This window comes from Colletotrichum spaethianum (genome assembly GCF_022836535.1).
Source record: "Colletotrichum spaethianum MAFF 239500 DNA, contig45, whole genome shotgun sequence".
Taxonomy (NCBI): domain Eukaryota; kingdom Fungi; phylum Ascomycota; class Sordariomycetes; order Glomerellales; family Glomerellaceae; genus Colletotrichum; species Colletotrichum spaethianum.
In genome coordinates this window covers 153440-173118 of record NW_026054815.1, presented here as the reverse complement: position 1 = coordinate 173118, position 19679 = coordinate 153440, and the positions used below count along the sequence as shown (strand labels likewise).

The window sequence follows — 19679 nt, the reverse complement described above, 5'->3', positions numbered from 1 at the left end:
CAAGGGCCTGTCTTTGAGTGGTCACGAACGACGCCGTACAGACAGGGACAGGCCCTGTCGGCTGAAAGCTTGTTGTGGTGTTGTCGATATGGGGTTGCAGGCACTGACTCGTGGGGAAGAGATAACGTAAAGTTCAACACGTAGTCCGTGGGGCAAAGAGATGAGTGTCGATGAGAATGAGTCGGTCTTGCGCATTGATATGAACTTGAGGGTTTTCTGGAAGTTCCCCACGATGGGAGGGTAAGGTAAATCAGCCGTGGACACCCCTAGATTGACTTGTGAGATTGGGGTGATAAGCCGGCTTTTGTCTGCAATCTTCGCTAGCTCATCGACCGTGCAGTCTCAATCATACTACACCTGGGCTATTGCAAACCGATCAAGCAGCTCAAAGTTGTCAACATAATGTCACTCACGATTCAGCCCCTTCATTCGACCTTTGCGGCAGAGGTCCGTGGCGTCGATTTCTCCAAGCCATTGACGAATGATGTGCTCCAAGAGATCAGGGATGCCATTTCCAAGGTCAATCCCCATGTAATCAGAATCCGCATACCTGTGAGGTGGCTACTAACGTTTGAGACGTATAGTATGGCGTCTTGGTGTTCCCGGCAACGGGTCTAGATGACGAGCGTCATGTCGCTTTTGCGAGTCGCTTCGGCGAACTTGAACGCCGCAAAGACACCGGCGCGCCATCTCGAATGAGCCTTCCCGAATTGACGGACCAAGGCAATATTGACGGCAATGGAAATGTCATTAGCTCGAAAGACCCTAGGGCTCAGATCAGCAAGGTTCGTCCCATGGAGTGGTCGTGCGAATGAAGGCCGGGCAGACACTGGGCTCACATTTGACTAGGGGAATACGCTCTTCCACGTCGATAGCAGCTTCAACTCCCAGCGGGCAAGCTACTCCATCCTCCTCGCCCATGAGATCCCGCCCTCAGACGGCGGCGGAAACACGGATTTTGCAGACACGCGGGCGGCATGGGACGACCTCCCTGAGTCGTGGAAGCAGGAGTTGCTAAAAGAAGACTACGTCGCAGGCCACTCGTTCTGGCACTCGCGCAAGAAGGCGTGTCCCGATTTCTTCGCCAAGCTCGAGCCGGAGAACCATCCGATGAGCAAGCACAAGGTCGCACAGCTCCATCAGCCGAGTGGACAGATGAATTTGTTTGTGCCGTCGCACTGTCATCATATCGAAGGGCTCGAAGCGGGAGAGGGGCAGGAGAAGTTGAACTTTTTGTATCAGCATGCCACTCAAGACAAATTCGTTGTCTCGATTCCGTGGAAGGAGGTGGGCGACTTAATCATGTGGGACAATACGTGTACGCTTCACCGGGGGACGCCGGTGGTTGGAGTTCACAAGAGGGATATGAGGAGGGCAACAGTGTTGGATGGAAGTGAGGAGGCTTGGGGGTTGAATGAGAAGGTTGAGAGGGATTTCGCGTTTGCGCCTGAGGTTATGGCCGATGTGTTTCGCTGTCTTTCTGGGTGAGGAGGTAGAAGCCAAGCGAAGAAGGCAAACTACTTGGGCTGGAAGAAGGAACCCAAATTCAAATTTCCTTCAACCTTTCACTTTCTACCTTTCACCAAACCTACACGTCTTCTATCCTCTTTCTGTTCCCTCGTTTTCTCGATCTCGCACAACAGCCAATTTCCTTCAAGTAACATCATCGTTTTTAACTCTCCTGATATACGCTGCTAATACTAACAGATCGTCTTGGAGTGCGGAGAAAAGGAGGTTCATTTACTTAAATTCACCACGAACCGTTTGAAGCAGCGAATCCAACGGCAAACGCGACTTTTTTTTGACCCTTCCAAGTCCCAAATAAGGCCTTGAGGATGAAACGCAAGGACCTAGTTCTCTTTTACCTCTCTTTTATCTAAACATCAACAAGTACCAGCCAGTGGCATATCTACGCATGCCGTACTCACTCGGCCACAAGCAACGGCACCTTGCGTTCATGTCTGATTCCACCATCATTTCTCTACTTTGATCGGCATCCATCGACCTCATTCAAGCTCACCTCTGGATTATTTCACTATTCTTCTCTCCATTCAGTCAGGCACACCACCGTTTTTCAACATTAACTGACACAAACAAGAACCAGTCTCATTGTACCTCGTCTACTCGGTTATGCTTGACCTTACTCTAGCGTTGCCTTGGACACGCGCTCAGATCTTCACTACCAGCAGACCCAGGCAAGAAACGATACCATGCAAGACTCATCGTCGAAGTGATTTAGCAGCCGCTCAATCCCGCCTCAGCCGTGTCGTGAACTCACCGCTACCCATTCACCATCAACCCACCATGTCTCCCGGGGCCGAGCTACACTGTCGCAGTAGGAGAATAGAAGCACGGAGGTCCTTCCAAGAGAACTTTCGCTTCCCTCACCTTCAGCTCCTTCTTGTTCTGCCGCCTTCGACATCACGTGTACGACCAAGGTTGGAAAGTCTTTCCTCCTCCTTCTCCAAGTCCCAATCACAGGCGGAGGAAAGAGCGAGGATTGGTTTGAAGCCAGGAAGGGGCGAAAGCGACAGATACTCTGTCCCGGCTTCGACTTCCCATGCCACAGGCTTCACTGTTAAGGCAGTCAGCCCAGAGCTGTGTCTGACTTTCTATTCCCTTTTTCCCACCACTTCGGGGCATTGTGGCCTTCTCTTTCCCATCCTCACCCATGGGCAATACGGGGTCAAGAGTCCCGGCCTTTACGGCGATCAATTCATCTTCCTCTGCTGTCAAATCAACATCCACGATGGGCGGACGCAGCGCCTCGACCGCGAAGCGTCGCGTCCAACCAGCACGCAAGCCTTCCAAGAAAGACCCAGTCGCCCCGACGGAACCCCTCAGCTTCTTCCACCTGCCCAACGAGGTAGTTGGCCTAATCGCTCAACAAGCTCTTGCTATCGGCGGTCATCGTCTCGTCCACAACTTCAGCTTCACAGACCGCCGCACCTTCGAGCTTTCTCAGCGAGAACTCTATCGCCACATCGTCCTTCACGACGAGGTTGAGATCGCCTATCTTACGAGAAGCCTCATCGAGAATCCTTCGCTCCGACGAATGATCCGCAGCGTCAGCCTTCACACCAACTCCTGGTGTTGCCGACAGGCTGACTCCGACCGCATCCTCCGCGAATGGCCTAATACCCCAGTGGACGAGTCCAAGCTCTCCCAGTCGGACCGTCAACTTCTCATCCTGAGCAGATCCCACTGCAACCGGAAGGCTTCTGACAACATCCAGTGCGTATTCGGTTTATTCCTGTTCTTCATCAACCAGGCAAAGCACATCACCATCGAGATAGATTGGTACTGGGTTGAGTTGGACAACTTTCTGGCCGCAGGCCTTGCTTCCTACGCCGCTCTGGCGTCCGATTCGTCGTCAGGCCCGTCCTTCTACACGGCCCTCTTACCGGCTTTGCAGACCCTTAAGCTTTCCACCAAGCGCTATCTGCGAAAGCCGGTTCAGACCATCCAATCGAGACCCTTCCATCCTTTCAAGGCTCTTACTGCTTCTACCAATCTCCGCGTGTTCGACTTTGACGGAGACATGGAAATATGGGGCAACCTGGACGACATCGACCCTTACATGAAGCTTCCCTTTACGACGGTCAAGCTGGTTGTGGGCCATTGCACTTCGTCGAGCCTCTGCAAGTTCTTACGCCATTGTCCTGACCTGCAGTGGCTAAAGGTTGCGCCCCAAGGTTACGCTGCGGATTATGGAACCGAGGAATGCATCAACACCGTCTTACCAAAGTTCTGCCCTCGGCTTCGAGGGTTGTCACTGCGTCTTGGAGGCACAAAAAGCTTTTTCCGTTCCGGCACGAAAATCCTCAATTGTCTCCCCGAGATGACCAACCTAAGAGAGCTTCGCATCGAAGTAGATGCCTTTCTCCAACGCTCTACGGATATTGCCACACTCAAGCTTGCCAACAAGCTTCCAGAACAGCTAGAGAAACTGTTCGTCGATGCCTCGTTTGCTTTGATCCCTTTCCCAATTCGCAGAAGAAGGATGACCGCCCGCAGCCTCGAGGCCGTAATATACAAGCGCGCAGTTGAGAATATGGTCCAGAACCTCTGCAAAGCCCGAACGAGTCGATTTTCTCAACTCAACACCATAATCGTCGGTGCCAAGTACTCAAAGCCTGTACAATGGACCAAAGATGCCAACAAGACTCTGGCTGGAATCGGTGCCCGTGTCAAGGTGACAAATGGCACTGAGATTCAAAAGTTGTGGAGCTATTCCTGGGACGAGATGAAAATCTGAATCCGCGCCAAGGACAAAGATTTCGATATGGATGGTAAAGAAAGAAAGCAGGGGTTTGGAGATAGAGGGTGAAGTTCGCTAAGGACAAGCGTGGAGAGGAGTGAAGATTGCAAAAGAGAGTGCGACGCCCACACACGATCTGAGGGCGAATGCCCCGGGGGGGACCGGAATGGCTCCTGCTTCATGGCTCGGACATGTATCTAGCAATCCCATACCCTCACCAGGACCTCTCGAGAGAGACCCCATGCCGATGACAACTCTCCAAGCATCTGGATCAAATACTGGCTTTCCTCGGTGATCCCAAAAGCTTTTGCTGAGCGACTCGCCTGCACTGCGCCATATACGAAAACGAGAGGCGCATTTTGGAGGCCGTACTGGCTTCGATATGTTCGCAAGAGAGACGTGATATCCTGGGCTGATGCAACACAGTAGAGGCGGAGTATATCCTCTGTGTCACCGCTGCGAGATGCGACAGCTTGGTCATAGTTGAGGGCAATGCGCACGCTATGGAACAGGAGGCTAGATAACTTCAGACAACCCATCTCACTACAGATTCAGGTCTTATCGAAAGCATAACTTACTGAAGAGCCAGCACTCCGGGTAGTGGTTTGGATGGCGATCCCCATTTCCGCCACTTCGCAAAGTCCGGCAATGATTCTCGCCAGCGATTTAGTTCGAGGTTTAGGTTGTCAAAGCACACTCGCCGGTTGAGGCCATCCAGATGAGACCTTGGCGAGAAAAGTGTTGACATCATCATTTCTATTACCTGAGACAGACGGATCTGCTCATGGAGGTGTGGAATCATCGACGTGGATTGTGTCGATTCAGCATATTCTTCTTCGAAGCCTATGGGACGCCAGAGGATCATCTCGGGGGGCTCACTGTACGTTATAAGATTCGACGTTGACGTAAGCATAGGGCGGTAATTGACGTACGGGAGAGTCTCCATAGGTTGCACTTTGGCATCTTCATACGCCAGGTATACAGGACGACCAAGTATCAGACTGATCAGCTTGTCAGAGATATAACAGCCCCAGTAAATTCTTCGGCGGATCTCGACGTCCTCTGCCGTTGCTAGCGACGAATCGTGGTGGACCCAGTCTTTGGGGTCTCTCTTGAAACCCAGATCTTGCGCCATGCGGAAGGCGATTCCTGTTCAGGGACTAGTCAGTTCAGTCAGTCCCGTCAGAGGATGCTAAGATCCAAGAAACGAAGACCTTCTCACCAGAGTAACCCCATCCCTTTGACGAATTCCCCCTCCCTATCTCATACAGTGCCAAACATAAAAACGCTTGCACGGTCGCGACAGATGGCCTCGTCAGCCCCGTTACCATGATGATGCTCTCCGCCGCCAGGAAGAACCGCTCGCTCCGCGTCTTCGTATCCACGCCCACAAGCGCTCCGAGCGCACAGATTGAGAGCAAAAGCGCCGGCGACCAGTACTTTCCGTTCCTGCGGTCACCAAAGTGGTCTCGGAGAAAGGCCTCGCGGTAGATGAACATGAAGTGTGGGTACTGCCATCGGAAGAATTGTGTCAATGGAGCCATGATGTCAGACGAAGACATGCTGAGGTCGAAATGTTGCATCACAGACTCGAAGTTTGATTCTATGCCAGATGAGTAACCCTGCAATACGATATTGGGGTCTTTGGGTGGTAAGTCGGGGATATCAGCGCGGAAGATGGAGGTTGCGCCCTGATAGACTAGGGACCCTTCGAGACCAAGTTCAGTGGATGCTTGGGAGCGGGCTCGGGCGCCAAGCTGGCTCACGTATTCGCCGGGTGCTTGTTTCAAGTCCACTCCCGATGCTTTTATACTGCTGTGGGGGCTCTCCTCTTGGGCGGCGGAGTTGAGCATCTCCTCCCGTTCCTCCGCCGTCGCAGCGCGGAGGTTGCGGACGAAGGACTCGAACCACGAAAGGCGTGACTCTAGGCTCGCGACGTACTCGTGAGATACAGGTACGCGCTTACGATCTACAGGGCGATACTCGCAGGTTGTGTCTGCGGTGGTGCAGTTTTGGCAAGGTTCGGTGCGTGAGCACTTGAACTGAATGGTATAGTCTCAGTACCATGTGATGAGAAGCAGTTCCGCTGAATGGAGGGAGTGGGGATACTGACTTTTCTGTATTGGCATCTTTTGCATCTGCTCGTGTTTTCAGACATTTGTGCTTCTTCTTCTTCAAAGGGGTAATGTACATACGAGATCCTCTTGGTGGGTTTAACTGACACGGATCGTCGGTCCGGAGGCATGGTCTAGCGGTTTAGATGGCAAGCGCTTGACAAGTCGAATCGGCTCTGCCCAGTATCCCTCTTTTGAGAGGCTTTCTACTTCCAAACGATATGATGCATGTGCAGCATGAGAGATGAGGCCAGCAAAGTGGCAATGCCAGCGACAGCACACAAAACCCAAAAAGAGAAAGAAGTTCGTTGCGCCTAGTTCTGGACTTGTGATGTCGATGGAGAAATGAAGACCGACATGCGGGGGCAATAGAGGGCCCTCTGCCTGATATACGGAGCTTGGAAGCGCTAACAACAACCAGCCCGTGTGCATGGGTGGCTTGTCTTCGCGCCCCGGCCGGCCGGTGACGGAGCTCTGGCATGATGGTTGCCCACATAGGCCTCATGAAGCTCACGAAATGGAGACAACTCTAGCTACGTATCAAAGCTCTTCAAGACAAGACAAACTCTAAGACATTCCCTTTTTTTCCAGTTTGACCTTTTTCCAAGACTTCTTTGTGTTTCTTTTGCAATTTGCTCTTCTTGATCTTTGTCAGTACTAACACGTCGGGATGCCGCTTCCGAGCCCGGACCTGATCCCCTCCATCAGTCTCTCGACATCCTCCAGGTTGTTATAGAATCCGAAAGACACCCGGATTCCCGTGCGAAGCCGAGTCGCAACGATCCCGGCGGCCTTCAAATGCCCGAACCATCTAGGATCGCGTAGTCGAAGAACATGCAGATGCGGCGCATGGCGTTCCCTCTCGCTCGGCCCAACCACGCCAACACCCAGGCCCTCGCACGCGCTACGTAGCGCATCACCAAGGCTGTATAGATGGTTCTCCACGTTTTTGGGTCCCATGACTTCAAGATAGAACTGAAGAAACGCCCGCGCTGCGACTGCTGACACGAAGCTCATGTTGGCGTGCTCATATCGCCGGGCCGTGGGGTGGAAGAGGACAGGCCCCTGGGGAACCATGAAATCTTCCGAGTCGCCGTTGCTGCTCACGCCTCCATACCCAACTATCGGCGGTATCGGGTCAACCTCTGTGATGAACTGCGTATCAACGTACAGCGCAGCAAGACCCGTCGGGGTATTCAGCCCCTTGTGCAGGCTAAACGCCGCCGCCGAGACGCCCAATCCCCGGACATCGACATCCGCAAAGCCAACCTGCTGCGTGAGATCCGCCAGAACATGAATCCCTCGGGGTCGATAGGCCGCGCACACGCTCGCCACGTCGTTCCACTGTCCGCTGTGGAACATGATGGAGCTCAGCCCGATCGCCTTGGTCCTCTCGTCCACGTACGGCGCGAAAGTGTGCGCGTCTGCGGCTGTGGGATTCTCGGCGTCCGTAGGCACGAGCCTGACTCCTAGCCCAGAGGGCCGGAGCGCCATCCATGCGAATGCCTGGTTGGGGTGCTCGCAGTCGAGCATGACCACGTTATCGCCCGGAGTGAACTCTAGCCCGCGGATGAAGCTCCCAAGGCCTTCGGTCGTGTCTCGCACAAAGGCAATGGTCAAGGGGTCGGCGTGGATGTACCTGGCCAAGAGGTCTCTGACTGCCTCGACGTCCTCTTTCCAGCACGCCTTGGGCGAGGGGTGGTGGAGCGCGCCTGAGCAGAAGCGGGAAAGGGCTTCGTTGACCATGAGGTTTGAGGGGGCATGAAGGCGGCGTTGAGGTGGACTGCCTTTGCGTCGGCGGCGAGAGGCACTAGCCGCCGGAGGACCTCGAAGTCTGGCTTTGGAACATGGGCAGATTGCTTTGTAGGTTTTCTGGTGGTATTTATGGTGGCATTCTCTGGTTCGAAGAGGTCTTGGGTGCTTGAGGGGGCCATGATGACGATTTGATAGGATGGCGGAGATGAATGGAGTGCGGTATGCTGGAGAATGAGTGAGAATACAGCAGGGCACGCCGGGCTTCTTATATATCTTCTAATAATGTTGTGCTCCCTCATTTTCTATCTTGTCCCTCTTCTGGAGCTTGAAGCCCAAACTGCATCATCGGACACTATGAGATGCAATTCGTGTTAGTGAAGTTGCCGCTCCGGGGCCCGCGGACCCACAATGGAGTTGCAACTCCGTCCGCCGCATCAACTCGGTGCGCTGGCTGTCTTTAGCAATCTTTCCTTGAGTCACTTACGGCAGTGTCATAAAGAAAGAGGTTTTCTATCCCACCAAGGAGTCGTTCATGGTAGCAATGTCCATTCGTGGCAGTGAGTCAATCCCGGTAGCAAACTGTGATCATGTTTGTTTTCCGGCCGTGTGACCAGCGACATACGGCGCGGTCGAGCCCGCAGGCTCGGCTCCAACATGGGACACAAGCAAATGCACCCAATCAAAATTTCTAGCGGCAGAGAATTATGGAGAAACTGGCGACCAGGCATTTCCACTTTGGGCACTTATCCGGGTCTGGTCTGGGGCGGACTTGGAACTCCATGGTGGAGACCAATAATCTTGGGCCCAGAGAGGGTGCGGTGTCGGCGCGGGCTTGAGTTCTGCCATGTCAGTTGAGGCCTTTGGATTTTCTCTCTGTGGCCTTGATTGGCTTGCAAGGGTAAGATTACTGCTGTTTCTAACAATCGTCACTCAAGTGATTGCGTTGGAGCCGGGCCTGGCTTATTCAATGGGCGCACTGGTGATCGAGGGACAGGGGCGTCAAGATGGTTGCGAAGTCTTCTTGACTCCATACCCAGTCATGTACTTTTAGTTACAGCTCACTCCAAGACTTCAGATAACCCCATTCATAACCAACTAATAGCTGCTTGCTTCCCATGCCGGCTGTCCTAAGTGGTTTTTCCTGTGACTTCGACCATTCGTTGCCCATTTCATTACCCCATAGCGTTGTCTTCACGGCAGCGTCGTACATGCTCAGGGATAACGATGACCGTCTTGAGATGCAGCTTCTGCTATCAGTGGACACATCAAATTCTAGTGGTTTGGTCTCTTACATCTTGCATAGTACATGCTTTGAAAGGGTTTCTTCAGCAAAATCATGCGACGCAGGTTGTAGGAGACAGCCGTCGCCTTCGGGAAGATCTCAACCAGCTACGACAGGTGGTGAATGTCTGGGACAATCTAGGTAGCAAGGTCCAACCCAAACATTCCGATGTAGTTGTAACAGGAAACAATTTGCTTCGCTAGGTTCGAAGATCGGTACTGCTGTCTTCCTCTCCTGCCTGAAGCTGTTGCTCAGCCGGAGCGAGCGCGACGGTCACATAGGAGGAGCTCAGTTCCTGGTGCCAGAAAAATAGACTGTGCGCCGCGCCGCAAAGACGTCGTTTGTACGACGTTGTCTTCCCTTTCAAAAGAAACTAGTGGGGTCGAGCTGCAGTATGGGTTGCACTATAGACAGCATTCGGGAGTTATGGGCGGGTATCCAGCTGCATCCCGGATGCGAGTAGGTCGCAGGAGCTCCCAACTCCCGGTTGGTTCCGGCTGCTAGTAGCAGTGTGGACTCATCTTGCACCCCTGGGTAGCTCGCGAGCCATAAGGAGACAACTGTGGATAAACCAGGGTCGCCGCCAAACGAGACGCCTCCAAAGTGAGACCCAGGTTCATTTGGCATAGGCGCTGTGTTGATTGCTGTGACGATGCATCCCATGGATTAGTAAACAACAGCACACTGTCCTCGTTTGAGTGCCAACTTGGCTCTGGGTCTCCTCATTATAGTCTCACTCTCATTCTCCTCTCGCCTCGCTTGGCTCTCCAGTAGTTGGACGATCTGATCATCTCCTCGCAACCCTGGAGAATCCACCGCCACTTTTCGACAAAATCCTCCGTCACCTCCCAGTTGTTCGGGTCCCACGGCTCCCCCCACAGAATCATGCCTCCCTGGCCCGACGGCGCGTCACCGTTCCCAATCATGTCGAGGCACAGCTCTTCATCATTCCAGTCCTGGCCGGCCTTTATCAGATTGTCCCGCATCCGCGGCAGGGGCAGGAGATCCAGCCAGGGATGATGCTCGGACGTCAGCTGCATCTCGGTCGGCTTCAGGAAGAACGGCAGGGTCCACTCCGTTTGGACGTTGTAGATGGGGTCGCTGCCGAACGGGGAGACACATTCGTCGTCGCAGACCATCTCCAGGGTGATGCCCAGCGTCTTCATGTTCTCCATCAGCCCGCGGAACAGGTTGAACTGCACCAGCGGCAGTAGCGAGTCCGACATGGGGTCGGGACTCGGGGTCCGCCGGCTCCGGCTCTCATATGCACGCTGAAGGAACAGGTGATAGAGGTCGTCCATATCCTCATCTTGGAGGTCTGTCATCGGCCGCTCCCGACCAAGGTACGTCAAGGCCATCAGCGTCACTTTCCCTCCGCACGAGCGCGCGTCTTCCTTCTTCCTATGCAGTTCCGGCCGAGACAGCGGCATCGTCGCGTACACAAGGGTCTTTGCGCCATCAGGGGCCGCCGACGCCGCGGATAATGTCGTCCATCTCGAGGTCGCTACCAGGGCGCCAGCAGGCGGCGGCGAAGACGACGAGGATGGGACGCTTGCGTCCTGGGCCCCTCCTTGGCGCTCCTGAAGCTTCTCTTGCTTCCGTCGCTGTCCTGTCGCAGAATCAGTCGTGTCAGCAGAGGCGATCGAGGTGACCCGAGAGACAACGGGGCGCAGAATTCCGTCAAACGGCGATGATCAATGGTGGGCGTAAGCAGGTTGCAGGAGGTGGGTGCCACTTACTCCACGTCCGCTGATTGAGCCTGTTCTGGATCTTTCTCCTCTCGGCCGGGCTTGTCTTGCCCTTCCAATTGTCCTCGCTGGACATCACTCCATGGATTGCCGGCTGCATCAGGCTTGACAGCGGTGGTAACGTCGCGGGCTCGACCATGCTGGATTGGTTCTCAATGCTTCCCTCGGCGATATCTGATAAAGAATGATGGGATTTTCTTGATGGGAAAGCTGCGGGAGGATAACTGGAGGGAGAGGCCCAAGGGCACGCACAGGGCTGGGGAGCGCATCGGCGGGGATCTGGAGTTAGGGGATTTGGTTCCCGAACAAGGGATTGGCATTTGCGGTTAGGCCGATGCACATCATGATGCATATCGAGTTAGTCCGGACCAGGACGACAGCGTTGTTGACACTAGTGACGTTGACTGGAACCAGTTTCTGGACATCGGCTGAAGTATATTATCAATACTGTGTGGTGTTTCTCCTGTCTTATTCAATGTTTGCTGTGTTTCTCGGGTTCCCCAGATTTCCCCCTCGTTTCCCCACGGCACCCGAGTCTCTGCAAGTGAGCCTCTGCCTCTTGGAAGTTTTGTTTCCGATGCAATGGCTGCCGAACTTGCGTATTAGTGATCATCTTGAGATCCCACGTGGCAAACGATGCCACTAGTGCGCCAGACTTTCAGTTCTTTCTTACGACGAGCGGTATTTGTATGACATCTAGGCCTGAAAGAGCTTGGCTTTGGCCTTCGAGCAGCTCCGTGTCCGCACTTCCTTTGGCTTTCGTAAGGCGTGTCGTGCAACTGGGTCCGCGCCAATCAAACATGCCACCGAGTGCCACTAGCGCAGCCTTGGATAATGCCAGCTGCACTCCGATTTGGCGCCCAGGGGTCCTCTTTCAGCGCTAACTGAGCGGCTAGAGTCAGGGGTTGACGATTACAGAGTGGGCTGTGTGCGTTTACTGTCTTCATAACTCATTGCACAATTCACTGCACAACGCTCCCCAGGCAATTATCCATTCACAAGCACAAGCACAAGCATTTACTTGGACACTCTCCACGACTGAGAAAAGATGAAGCAGACGCAGTCCATCTTCTCTTCTCGCCGCCTTTATTTCCGTCCCACACTTCACCGTTTTTATATTTGCTGTCCAGCGGCAAGCAAGCAATATGGCTACAGCAGCTGTTGTACCGTTCCGTTAATGACGTCTTCTGTGGGCAGAGGCTATGTTGAGCCTATGTTAAGGCAGCATTCAGAAGTTGGCAATGAACCAGGCAGTACCAACCAGAGTTGCTTAGCGCAATGACCTTGCCTTCGACACCAAACAAGCTACGAATCCATCATCTCCCGTTCCACCCACAGGCCTCACGGACCCTCCTCTGGTCACAGAAAGAGCGTCAACCCGACAGCCTGACTTCTTGATTGCATTCTCACCATCGCCAAACAGCGAAGGACTCACTGACGTAAGCTTGTCACCGCACCGCCCAGGAAGTGACTGGACTGGGCATTTGCAGCAGTCTACACACCCATCAAAGCAAAGAGTGAATCTTGGAAGGGGTGTTCGAGCGTTATCTCCCCCTCAGAAACGGTCCGCAGCCAGGACGTCGTCAGGTTCAAGATGGGTTCCGAACCATCGGTGAGGGCTACAATGACAGTCATCGCAGACCCCCTCGCCGCACGCCGAAGTATCGTTTGGCGCAGTCGTCCTTGGCCGAGCAAGACCTCCACTTCCCAAGGCCTTGGTTCCTGGCGGTCCAGCACCCACCTTCCATTGCCATCGCACTTCTCCCAGCAATAACCCTTGGTGTAGCCGTAGTCGTCACTGAACCAGCACTCCCGGGAGGCAAGCTCCGGTGACAGGCCGCCGTCAACGCTCAGCGGGCTCCCCCTGCACGTGCGGATGTCGGCGGAGTCGGTGCCGGCGAGGGATGATCCCGTGCAGGATAGGATGCCTAGATTGCCGCAGTTCGAGGTGGCATTGAGGGCGATGCTGGCGAGGGCGCGGGTGAGTTAGGAGGTGAGGCGATGGCGACAGTTGCGGTGAGCTACAGCTTGCTCTCTGAGAGTTCTATGTGCCTTTGAGTCAGCCTGGCCTTCTATTGAGATAACAACAGTGTGGATTGAAACGTACAAACTACCGAGATAAAAGGAGCGATATGTGATGCTTCCTCAAGGCGTTGTGATGAACCTATGATGTTTGGCAGCGTTGTGGTCGTCGTTAACTCTACGTGGAAGGCTTCACCAGTATCAGTACTAGTCTCCGTTCATCTGCCTTCCAAATCGAGGCATCTTGGTTAGAATCCTTTGTCTTCTGGTATCGCATTCATGACACCCGCGTGAGGTTTGGCTATGGCTGACCGCTGTCTATCCATCTCCATAAAGCCCGAATCTCTGGGGACATTGACAAGCATCGTACACCTTCAGGTCTCGCTATCTCTTCTAGGGGTGAAGCTGGTGTCAAGTGACAGAGAAGGCAGGGACCTCTAGAGATTTGTGGCGAGCAAAGCGAAGAAAAGTTTTACAAATGCGACAAACCTTCATAACCCTCATTATGTATCCTTGGAAGCAGGTCGAAAGACGAGTCGAAGGACGAAGAAACGACGCTGGACGATTCGGCGGGAGTGCCAACATCATAGGGCTGTGCACTTCACATCTTCTACGAGCCGCGAGTTCTTGAACTCGGTTTGATGAGACCATATTCCAGCACATCGCGTTATATCTCATGAGTTTCGTTAATTATTGGCATTACACCTACCTTCAACTACAACATGTAAACGTAAACTTGGAAAAAGTCGCCTTTGGAGCGTTGGTACAACTGATTGGGCAGGGCTGACGTTCTGGCCTTGCATTCACCCGCACTACCGCATCCCTACAGAAGAGCAATGCGATCAAAGATCCAAAGTTACGGTTTGCGAATGATTTTGAATGGTGTTGCAGCGCGCAATGTTCTGTCTGTGACTGCTCTGTTGTGAAGGAGATTGTGGTACTGCAACAGACCCTTCTGGTATCACTGAGAGACTGGCTAGAAGGGCTGAGCACACGTGATGCTGAAGATGGGGTGTTTTAGCTTCCTCGTTTAGATGATTAAGGGAGAACTTACGCTCATTCGCAAACAGTTGGTTTGCATTGTTGATTGCCCTGTCTTGGATGGATAGGTCTCAACCTGATACGTTTTCTGCCACGTCTCAGCATGTTGACCCCCAGTTCGGTACCTTGTTCGTTCATCTAGCCCCTCTCATGATATGACCTATATAAGAGATGAGATGACATCATCTGGACTTCGAAACGAATGCCACCTCGGCTTACCGAGCCACTTCCAAGACCCAATCAGATAAGTAAAAAGTCATAATCCCGGTACAAGAAAGCCGACTGGCCTTGCTACAAGGGGGCAGATGGGATTAAGACGATATCTTACAGACGCTTAGACAAGGGCTGGAGCGTCGGCGGCCACAGTAACGAGTCCAGATGCTTTCGAATCATACCATCAAAGTGCCAGGGCAATGAAGCTCATGATATTCGGTGGCATGGTTGGATATCAGAGAATCGATCAAGACAATTTATTTAAAACAGCCAGGGAAATTAACCGCGAAATGCTTTTTTTGCGTCTTTTTGAGTTGGAGTTCAATTCAAGTGAATGTGAATAACCCAATTCGTGCAAACCCAGTTTCGTTCAATCGTGCCAAGCACAAGATCTAATCTGATAATATGACTCAAGACACCGAGGCTCAAAACCACTCCGTAAGTGTTCAAGTCGTGCGACAGCATCTCCAACTAGCCCCCGGGACGGCGACCGGAGTCGGGGCGGGAGGCCGACGGCACCAAGGCCCCGGAATCCGAGCTCCGACCAAGTCCCACTATGGCAAACAGCTCGGGGCCAATCACCTACGGCAGATGCAACCCCCACCAAGGTCAGCATACCCCACCATCGTCAACGCCCACACGGAAAGGGAAAGGAGCTCGTGCTTGCCGCAGCTCATCCCATCTCCGGGCAGCACTTCGGCGAACGTACCTCAGCCAACGAATCAAACGACCAATCATTTTTAACCCCGCGGATCGGTTTTTTTTATTCTTTTTTATAACGAGAAGGGGTACTTGCAAGGGAACCCGACTTATAAGGCGAACCAAAATCAGGATTTCCCTATTCTCGCAAAAACCAACACTGGCGACAAGGGACAAGGGAGTCAACAATCATGGCCGAAGCGGCCTCTCAACAGCAGCCATCGGGCGGCACGATGCTAACGCCGGACGCCATTGCAACCGTCCTTTCCTCCGCTTCGGCCTGGGCTGATCCGGGATCGGAGGACCAAAGCCGCGCGCATAGGACGGCCTTGCTGGGCGACGTACTGTTCACGGCGCAGCAGCTGTGGAATGCGGGCAGTGAGGAAATTGATGTCGTTGCGGAGAAGCTGGGTGACGGGAGCCGAGATGGTGAGCTCCCTTTGACATGAGATATTGTAGGACAGGCATGCAACTGACACGTTTCACAGCTTCTTGGAGACTGCCCTTGGGGAACTCGGGTGTCCTAGACTTCTTCCTCTCCATCATCTCCTCAGATGGCCTGCGGCCAGCACTGAAGAAGCATATACTCCGTATCATTGGCAACTCATGTGCCGACACTGGTATGACACTAATGTTTGCTTTCACTCATATCCCGAAGGCTGACCTCATCCTTAGACGAGAACCGTGAAAGGGTCATCGCCTCCAACGCCATCCCTTCCATCATCGGCTTTCTCGACGACGACACGGCGCTTCCCTTCGCCGTGCCCGTCCTCTACAACACACTCGTCGACTATGAACCAGCTCAGGCCTATGCCAGTGCCTCGTCCCTGACCAAACACCTTGTGGGCCTACTCGCCAGCACGCGGCTCGCAAACGCTCCGCACCTCGTCAGCATCATCGCCAAGATCCTTGCTCTGCTAGCCACTCACGGTGAGAACCTCACCTGACCGTCCCTCTTAGGAGCATCTCGCTAAACCTTTTCCCCAGAATCCGAGGCAAACCTCGCACCCCCGGAAACGCCGGCCATCCTCCTCACGCTGGCCCTCACACCTACGACCGACGCCGAGGACTTTGTCTCCCTGACGGCCGTCGCCCTCGCCTACCTCACCCACGCGCCCATCCAAGCGGCTCTTATCGCCACAGGGTCCATCCCAATTCTCCTCGCGACCTTCTACCACCTCCAAACCCAGCTCGAAGCCATCCAGGTCGAGGACGAGGACGCCGCTGTCCAACTCAGGGCCCTGCCGCAGTCCTTTGTGCAGATCCTTGCCGACGTCTCCTACGCCGAGGACTTCACTCTCCACCACTCCCTCGGCTCCCCCGTCCTCGACACGCTCCAGTCATGGCTGTCCCTCCCCAACCCTCACCTCCGCTCCGCCGCCTGTCTCTGCCTCGGCAACGTCGCCCGCTCTGACGAGGCCTCCTTCGCCCTCGTCCGGGACCATGCCGTCCACGTCCCGCTCGTCGGCCTTCTCCGCGACGCGACCGATTCCCTGCTGCTACACTCGGCGCTGTCCTTCCTCAAGAACCTCGCCATCCCGTCCCAGAACAAGCCCGTCCTCGGCGACGCGGGGCTCTTTGACCCGGATGTCCTCCCCCGCATCTGGGCCCTCGACGTGAACCCCCAGGTCCAGTTCTCCGCAGTCTCTCTCACCCGCCTGCTCCTCGTTAACACCCCCTCCAACGTCCGCCGCCTCTGCGCGCCGCTGAGCCCGGACCCCCTATCCCCTTCGCACGAGACGACGCAGCTCCACCGTCTCCTCGACATCTTTTCCCGCACAGACGCCGAACACACAAAGACGGAGGCCGCCCGCGCCGCCGCCGTCGTCTGCCGCGTGCTCCACACCGCCCCGATCCCCCCCGTCCTCCCCGACTGGAAATCCTCCAAGGACAGCTACGTGTTCCGGCCCGAGAAGCCCCTTTCGCCCACGGCCGTAGCCGAGGCCGAGGGCGACGGCTGCACCAAGAGGCGAGAAAAGTTCTACCGCCAGCACGCGAGCCTGACCAGGGCCCTTGCCTTCCTCGTCACGCAGACGCGGTTCCCCGTGCTGCGCAGCGAGGCATGGTTCGTCTTCGCGCTCATGTGCCGTGCCCAGGACGGCGCCGACGTCGTCATCCGCACGCTTCAGGTCACCGGTGCGTTCGAGGCGCTGACTGAGGCCATCACGGGGCGGGCGTTCTCCGGGGAGGAGGCGCCGGCAGACGCAGGTCAGGCCGTCGTCGTCAGCGGCGGGGGCAACGCGGCGATGGTGGAGGGTCTCGGACTGGAGCCGCAGCAGGCCGACCCATCGCAGGCGGCGGGCATGAAGAAGGTCGATCGGGAGAACGGCCTAGTCATGGTCTCGGAATTGGTCAAGAATCATGCGGATGATCTGCCGGCCGCGAGGAGGGCGGCGTTTGAAGACATGTTGAAGGAGGGAGGCGAGCTGCTCGTAGATGAGAAGGGCAAGGGGAAGGCATGATCAAGTAGTCCACACAAAAGAATAAAAAATTAGTTGGTTATAGACGGATGTGAAACAAAACTCGTGATGGACTGTACATCTCAAGACGAAGTTCAGCATTTGGCGCTTCAGTCTCATGCACATGATTGTACGGAGATCACCATTCACGAGGACAGGAACACGGGGTGGAAAATAAAAGCAATCGAATCAATCCTTAGTCTACTCCTGTCACCTTGACCCATGATACACGTCACGTCGTTTTCGTACGATGCGTCTTCCTAAACCCGTCATGCGACGAGCTGGGTGGGTAGGGGGGGCAACCGACACAGGCGGGCGTGATCAATGCAATAGTTTCTTTATGACCTTGTCCTGAGTGTATCTCTCATTTCCACTGAACCCACGCCAGGCCAGAAGACAAACCCGACTTCCGAAGAACTTTTTTCCCTTCCTCGAAAGTGTTTTTTAACGTGTCGAAAGCAGCAGCCGAAAACCCATATCCATGCAGTTTAGCTGCACTAGCCGCAGCATCAAACAAAACCGCCCCCCGACACCACAAGAGACGATAGCAGAGCAGCAGCAGCGGTGGTAGCAGAGGCTGAGACGTGCGTTTATTTCTTGGCAGCCTCGGCCTCGGCCGCGTCGCGGGCACGCTTCTCGCGCTTGCCCAGGAGACGAGCCTCGCTTCTCGCCAGGCGGAGCTTGCGGTAGGCACCACCCTCGATGGGCTTGGGGACGTCGGACTTGGAGATCTCGGAGAAGCCAGAGGCGGCCTTGGCGATGGGGAGGGCGTTGGCGAGGTTCTGGACGGTCTCGGTGCTGGCGAGGTCGACCTTGGAGTCGCCCTGCTTGACCTTGTTGGAGCGGCGGGGGAAGACGACGAGGCGCTCCTTGTAGGCCTTGAGGCGGGCGACGTTGGCGGCAAGGGACTCCTCGCTCAGGTTCTTGCGGCGGCCATCGACGGAGATACCGATGGTGGGAGCGTAAAGGCGGGGGATACCAGCGGCCTGCGGAACATTGTTAGGACTTGCTGTATTGTGCGTGCACCAAAAAGTGCCCCTCTCTATCGTCGTCCTTCAGAGTTCATCGTACCTTAAGCTCGTCGAGGGTGAAACCGCGGCCGGCACGGACCTTGCGGTTGTAGCGGATCGAAGGGCATCTCACGATCGGGCGGAGCAGGTCGGTGGGACGGGGAGCGACCTTAGCAGCCTTGGCCTGACGGGCGACACGGCGGCTGTGCTTCTTGCCGGCCTGTTGTGATGTTCCAAGTCAGATCCTGCCTTTCCCAGACCACAAAGTTTTTTTTTTCGTCTCTCGGGAGCGTCCTGCGCGGGATAAATCATACCTGGTCGAAGTGCGTCCGGACCCGGCGCTGCCAATCCTTGCGGAAATCTGTTGATAGTGGTGTCAGTCCAAAGTGTCTCGGGGAACAAGTCGTCGTCGTCGTCGTAGTCGTCGCCTATCGCGGGAGGAATTGCTCACGGTTGTGGGGGATCTGCTGGTTGTGTGCGATCGCCTAGAAGGAAAAAATCCCAACGTCAGTATTCCGCAATGCGATGCCGTCGACGGCGAGAGTCTATCGGGGGCGCGTATCGACGTACCATTGTGCCTGTATTGCGCGATCAAGGGGGTTAGTAGTCCGGATGGGCCGTCGTCGAGATGCTGCTGAACGCTTCGAAATTTCCTGGGAAGGGACGAGTCAAAATCTCGAGAAGGGCATGAAAACCCTACGAGGGAAGGTACGTACTGGGCGCAAATGTTGATTGGGCTGTGGGGTCCACCTGCCGTGGCGGCGAGGCACAGGCGACGGCCGAACCATGTTCCGGCGGGCCCTCGACGGTCGGCGTGGCTGGAGCGCTGCAATCTCTGCCGCTGGGATGGTACGTACTGGTGCCAATTGTGAAAGACTTTGACGACGCGATGCGACAGTGTCCTAATAGTTGTGAGATACTGGGAATATCTTAGAGACCTAAATCGCGGTACGTTCTTGACGAGCTATGCATTTGGACCAAGCAGCAACTATAGGAGTTACCCAGATCCCCCTCGTCTTTCCTACACTAAACGGCCGATGTCAATAATTACAAATGCACAGCTGCGAAGTCTTCA

The 19679-nt window shown here is 54.8% G+C and overlaps 7 protein-coding genes across 7 annotated transcripts; 3 read left to right on the top strand and 4 right to left on the bottom strand.

Moving 5' to 3' along the window:
* Positions 1–402: 402 nt before the first annotated feature.
* On the top strand, positions 403–1488 carry ColSpa_11336 (alpha-ketoglutarate-dependent 2,4-dichlorophenoxyacetate dioxygenase; the record flags this gene model as incomplete). The annotated part of the gene is made up of 3 exons (XM_049277548.1): positions 403–531; positions 585–785; positions 850–1488. The coding sequence occupies 3 exons, from the start codon at positions 403–405 to the stop codon at positions 1486–1488; spliced, it is 969 nt and encodes a 322-aa protein (XP_049133505.1).
* A 1261-nt stretch (positions 1489–2749) lies between these two features.
* Positions 2750–4258, top strand: ColSpa_11335 (uncharacterized protein; the record flags this gene model as incomplete). The annotated part of the gene is made up of 1 exon (XM_049277547.1): positions 2750–4258. One exon carries the CDS (start codon positions 2750–2752, stop codon positions 4256–4258), a length of 1509 nt encoding a protein of 502 aa, XP_049133504.1.
* Positions 4259–4458: 200 nt separating this feature from the next.
* ColSpa_11334 (putative transcriptional regulatory protein) lies at positions 4459–6390 on the bottom strand (the record flags this gene model as incomplete). The annotated part of the gene is made up of 4 exons (XM_049277546.1): positions 4459–4762; positions 4840–5410; positions 5484–6257; positions 6375–6390. 4 exons carry the CDS (start codon positions 6388–6390, stop codon positions 4459–4461), a joined length of 1665 nt encoding a protein of 554 aa, XP_049133503.1.
* Positions 6391–7032: 642 nt separating this feature from the next.
* ColSpa_11333 (uncharacterized protein) lies at positions 7033–8121 on the bottom strand (the record flags this gene model as incomplete). Its single annotated transcript, XM_049277545.1, has 1 exon — positions 7033–8121. The coding sequence occupies one exon, from the start codon at positions 8119–8121 to the stop codon at positions 7033–7035; it is 1089 nt and encodes a 362-aa protein (XP_049133502.1).
* Positions 8122–10137: 2016 nt separating this feature from the next.
* On the bottom strand, positions 10138–11299 carry ColSpa_11332 (uncharacterized protein; the record flags this gene model as incomplete). The annotated part of the gene is made up of 2 exons (XM_049277544.1): positions 10138–11021; positions 11152–11299. 2 exons carry the CDS (start codon positions 11297–11299, stop codon positions 10138–10140), a joined length of 1032 nt encoding a protein of 343 aa, XP_049133501.1.
* A 4027-nt stretch (positions 11300–15326) lies between these two features.
* ColSpa_11331 (uncharacterized protein) lies at positions 15327–17597 on the top strand (the record flags this gene model as incomplete). Its single annotated transcript, XM_049277543.1, has 4 exons — positions 15327–15564; positions 15624–15755; positions 15811–16065; positions 16123–17597. 4 exons carry the CDS (start codon positions 15327–15329, stop codon positions 17595–17597), a joined length of 2100 nt encoding a protein of 699 aa, XP_049133500.1.
* Positions 17598–18184: 587 nt separating this feature from the next.
* On the bottom strand, positions 18185–19392 carry ColSpa_11330 (60S ribosomal protein L13; the record flags this gene model as incomplete). Its single annotated transcript, XM_049277542.1, has 4 exons — positions 18185–18580; positions 18666–18824; positions 18919–19032; positions 19321–19392. 4 exons carry the CDS (start codon positions 19390–19392, stop codon positions 18185–18187), a joined length of 741 nt encoding a protein of 246 aa, XP_049133499.1.
* Positions 19393–19679: the final 287 nt, after the last annotated feature.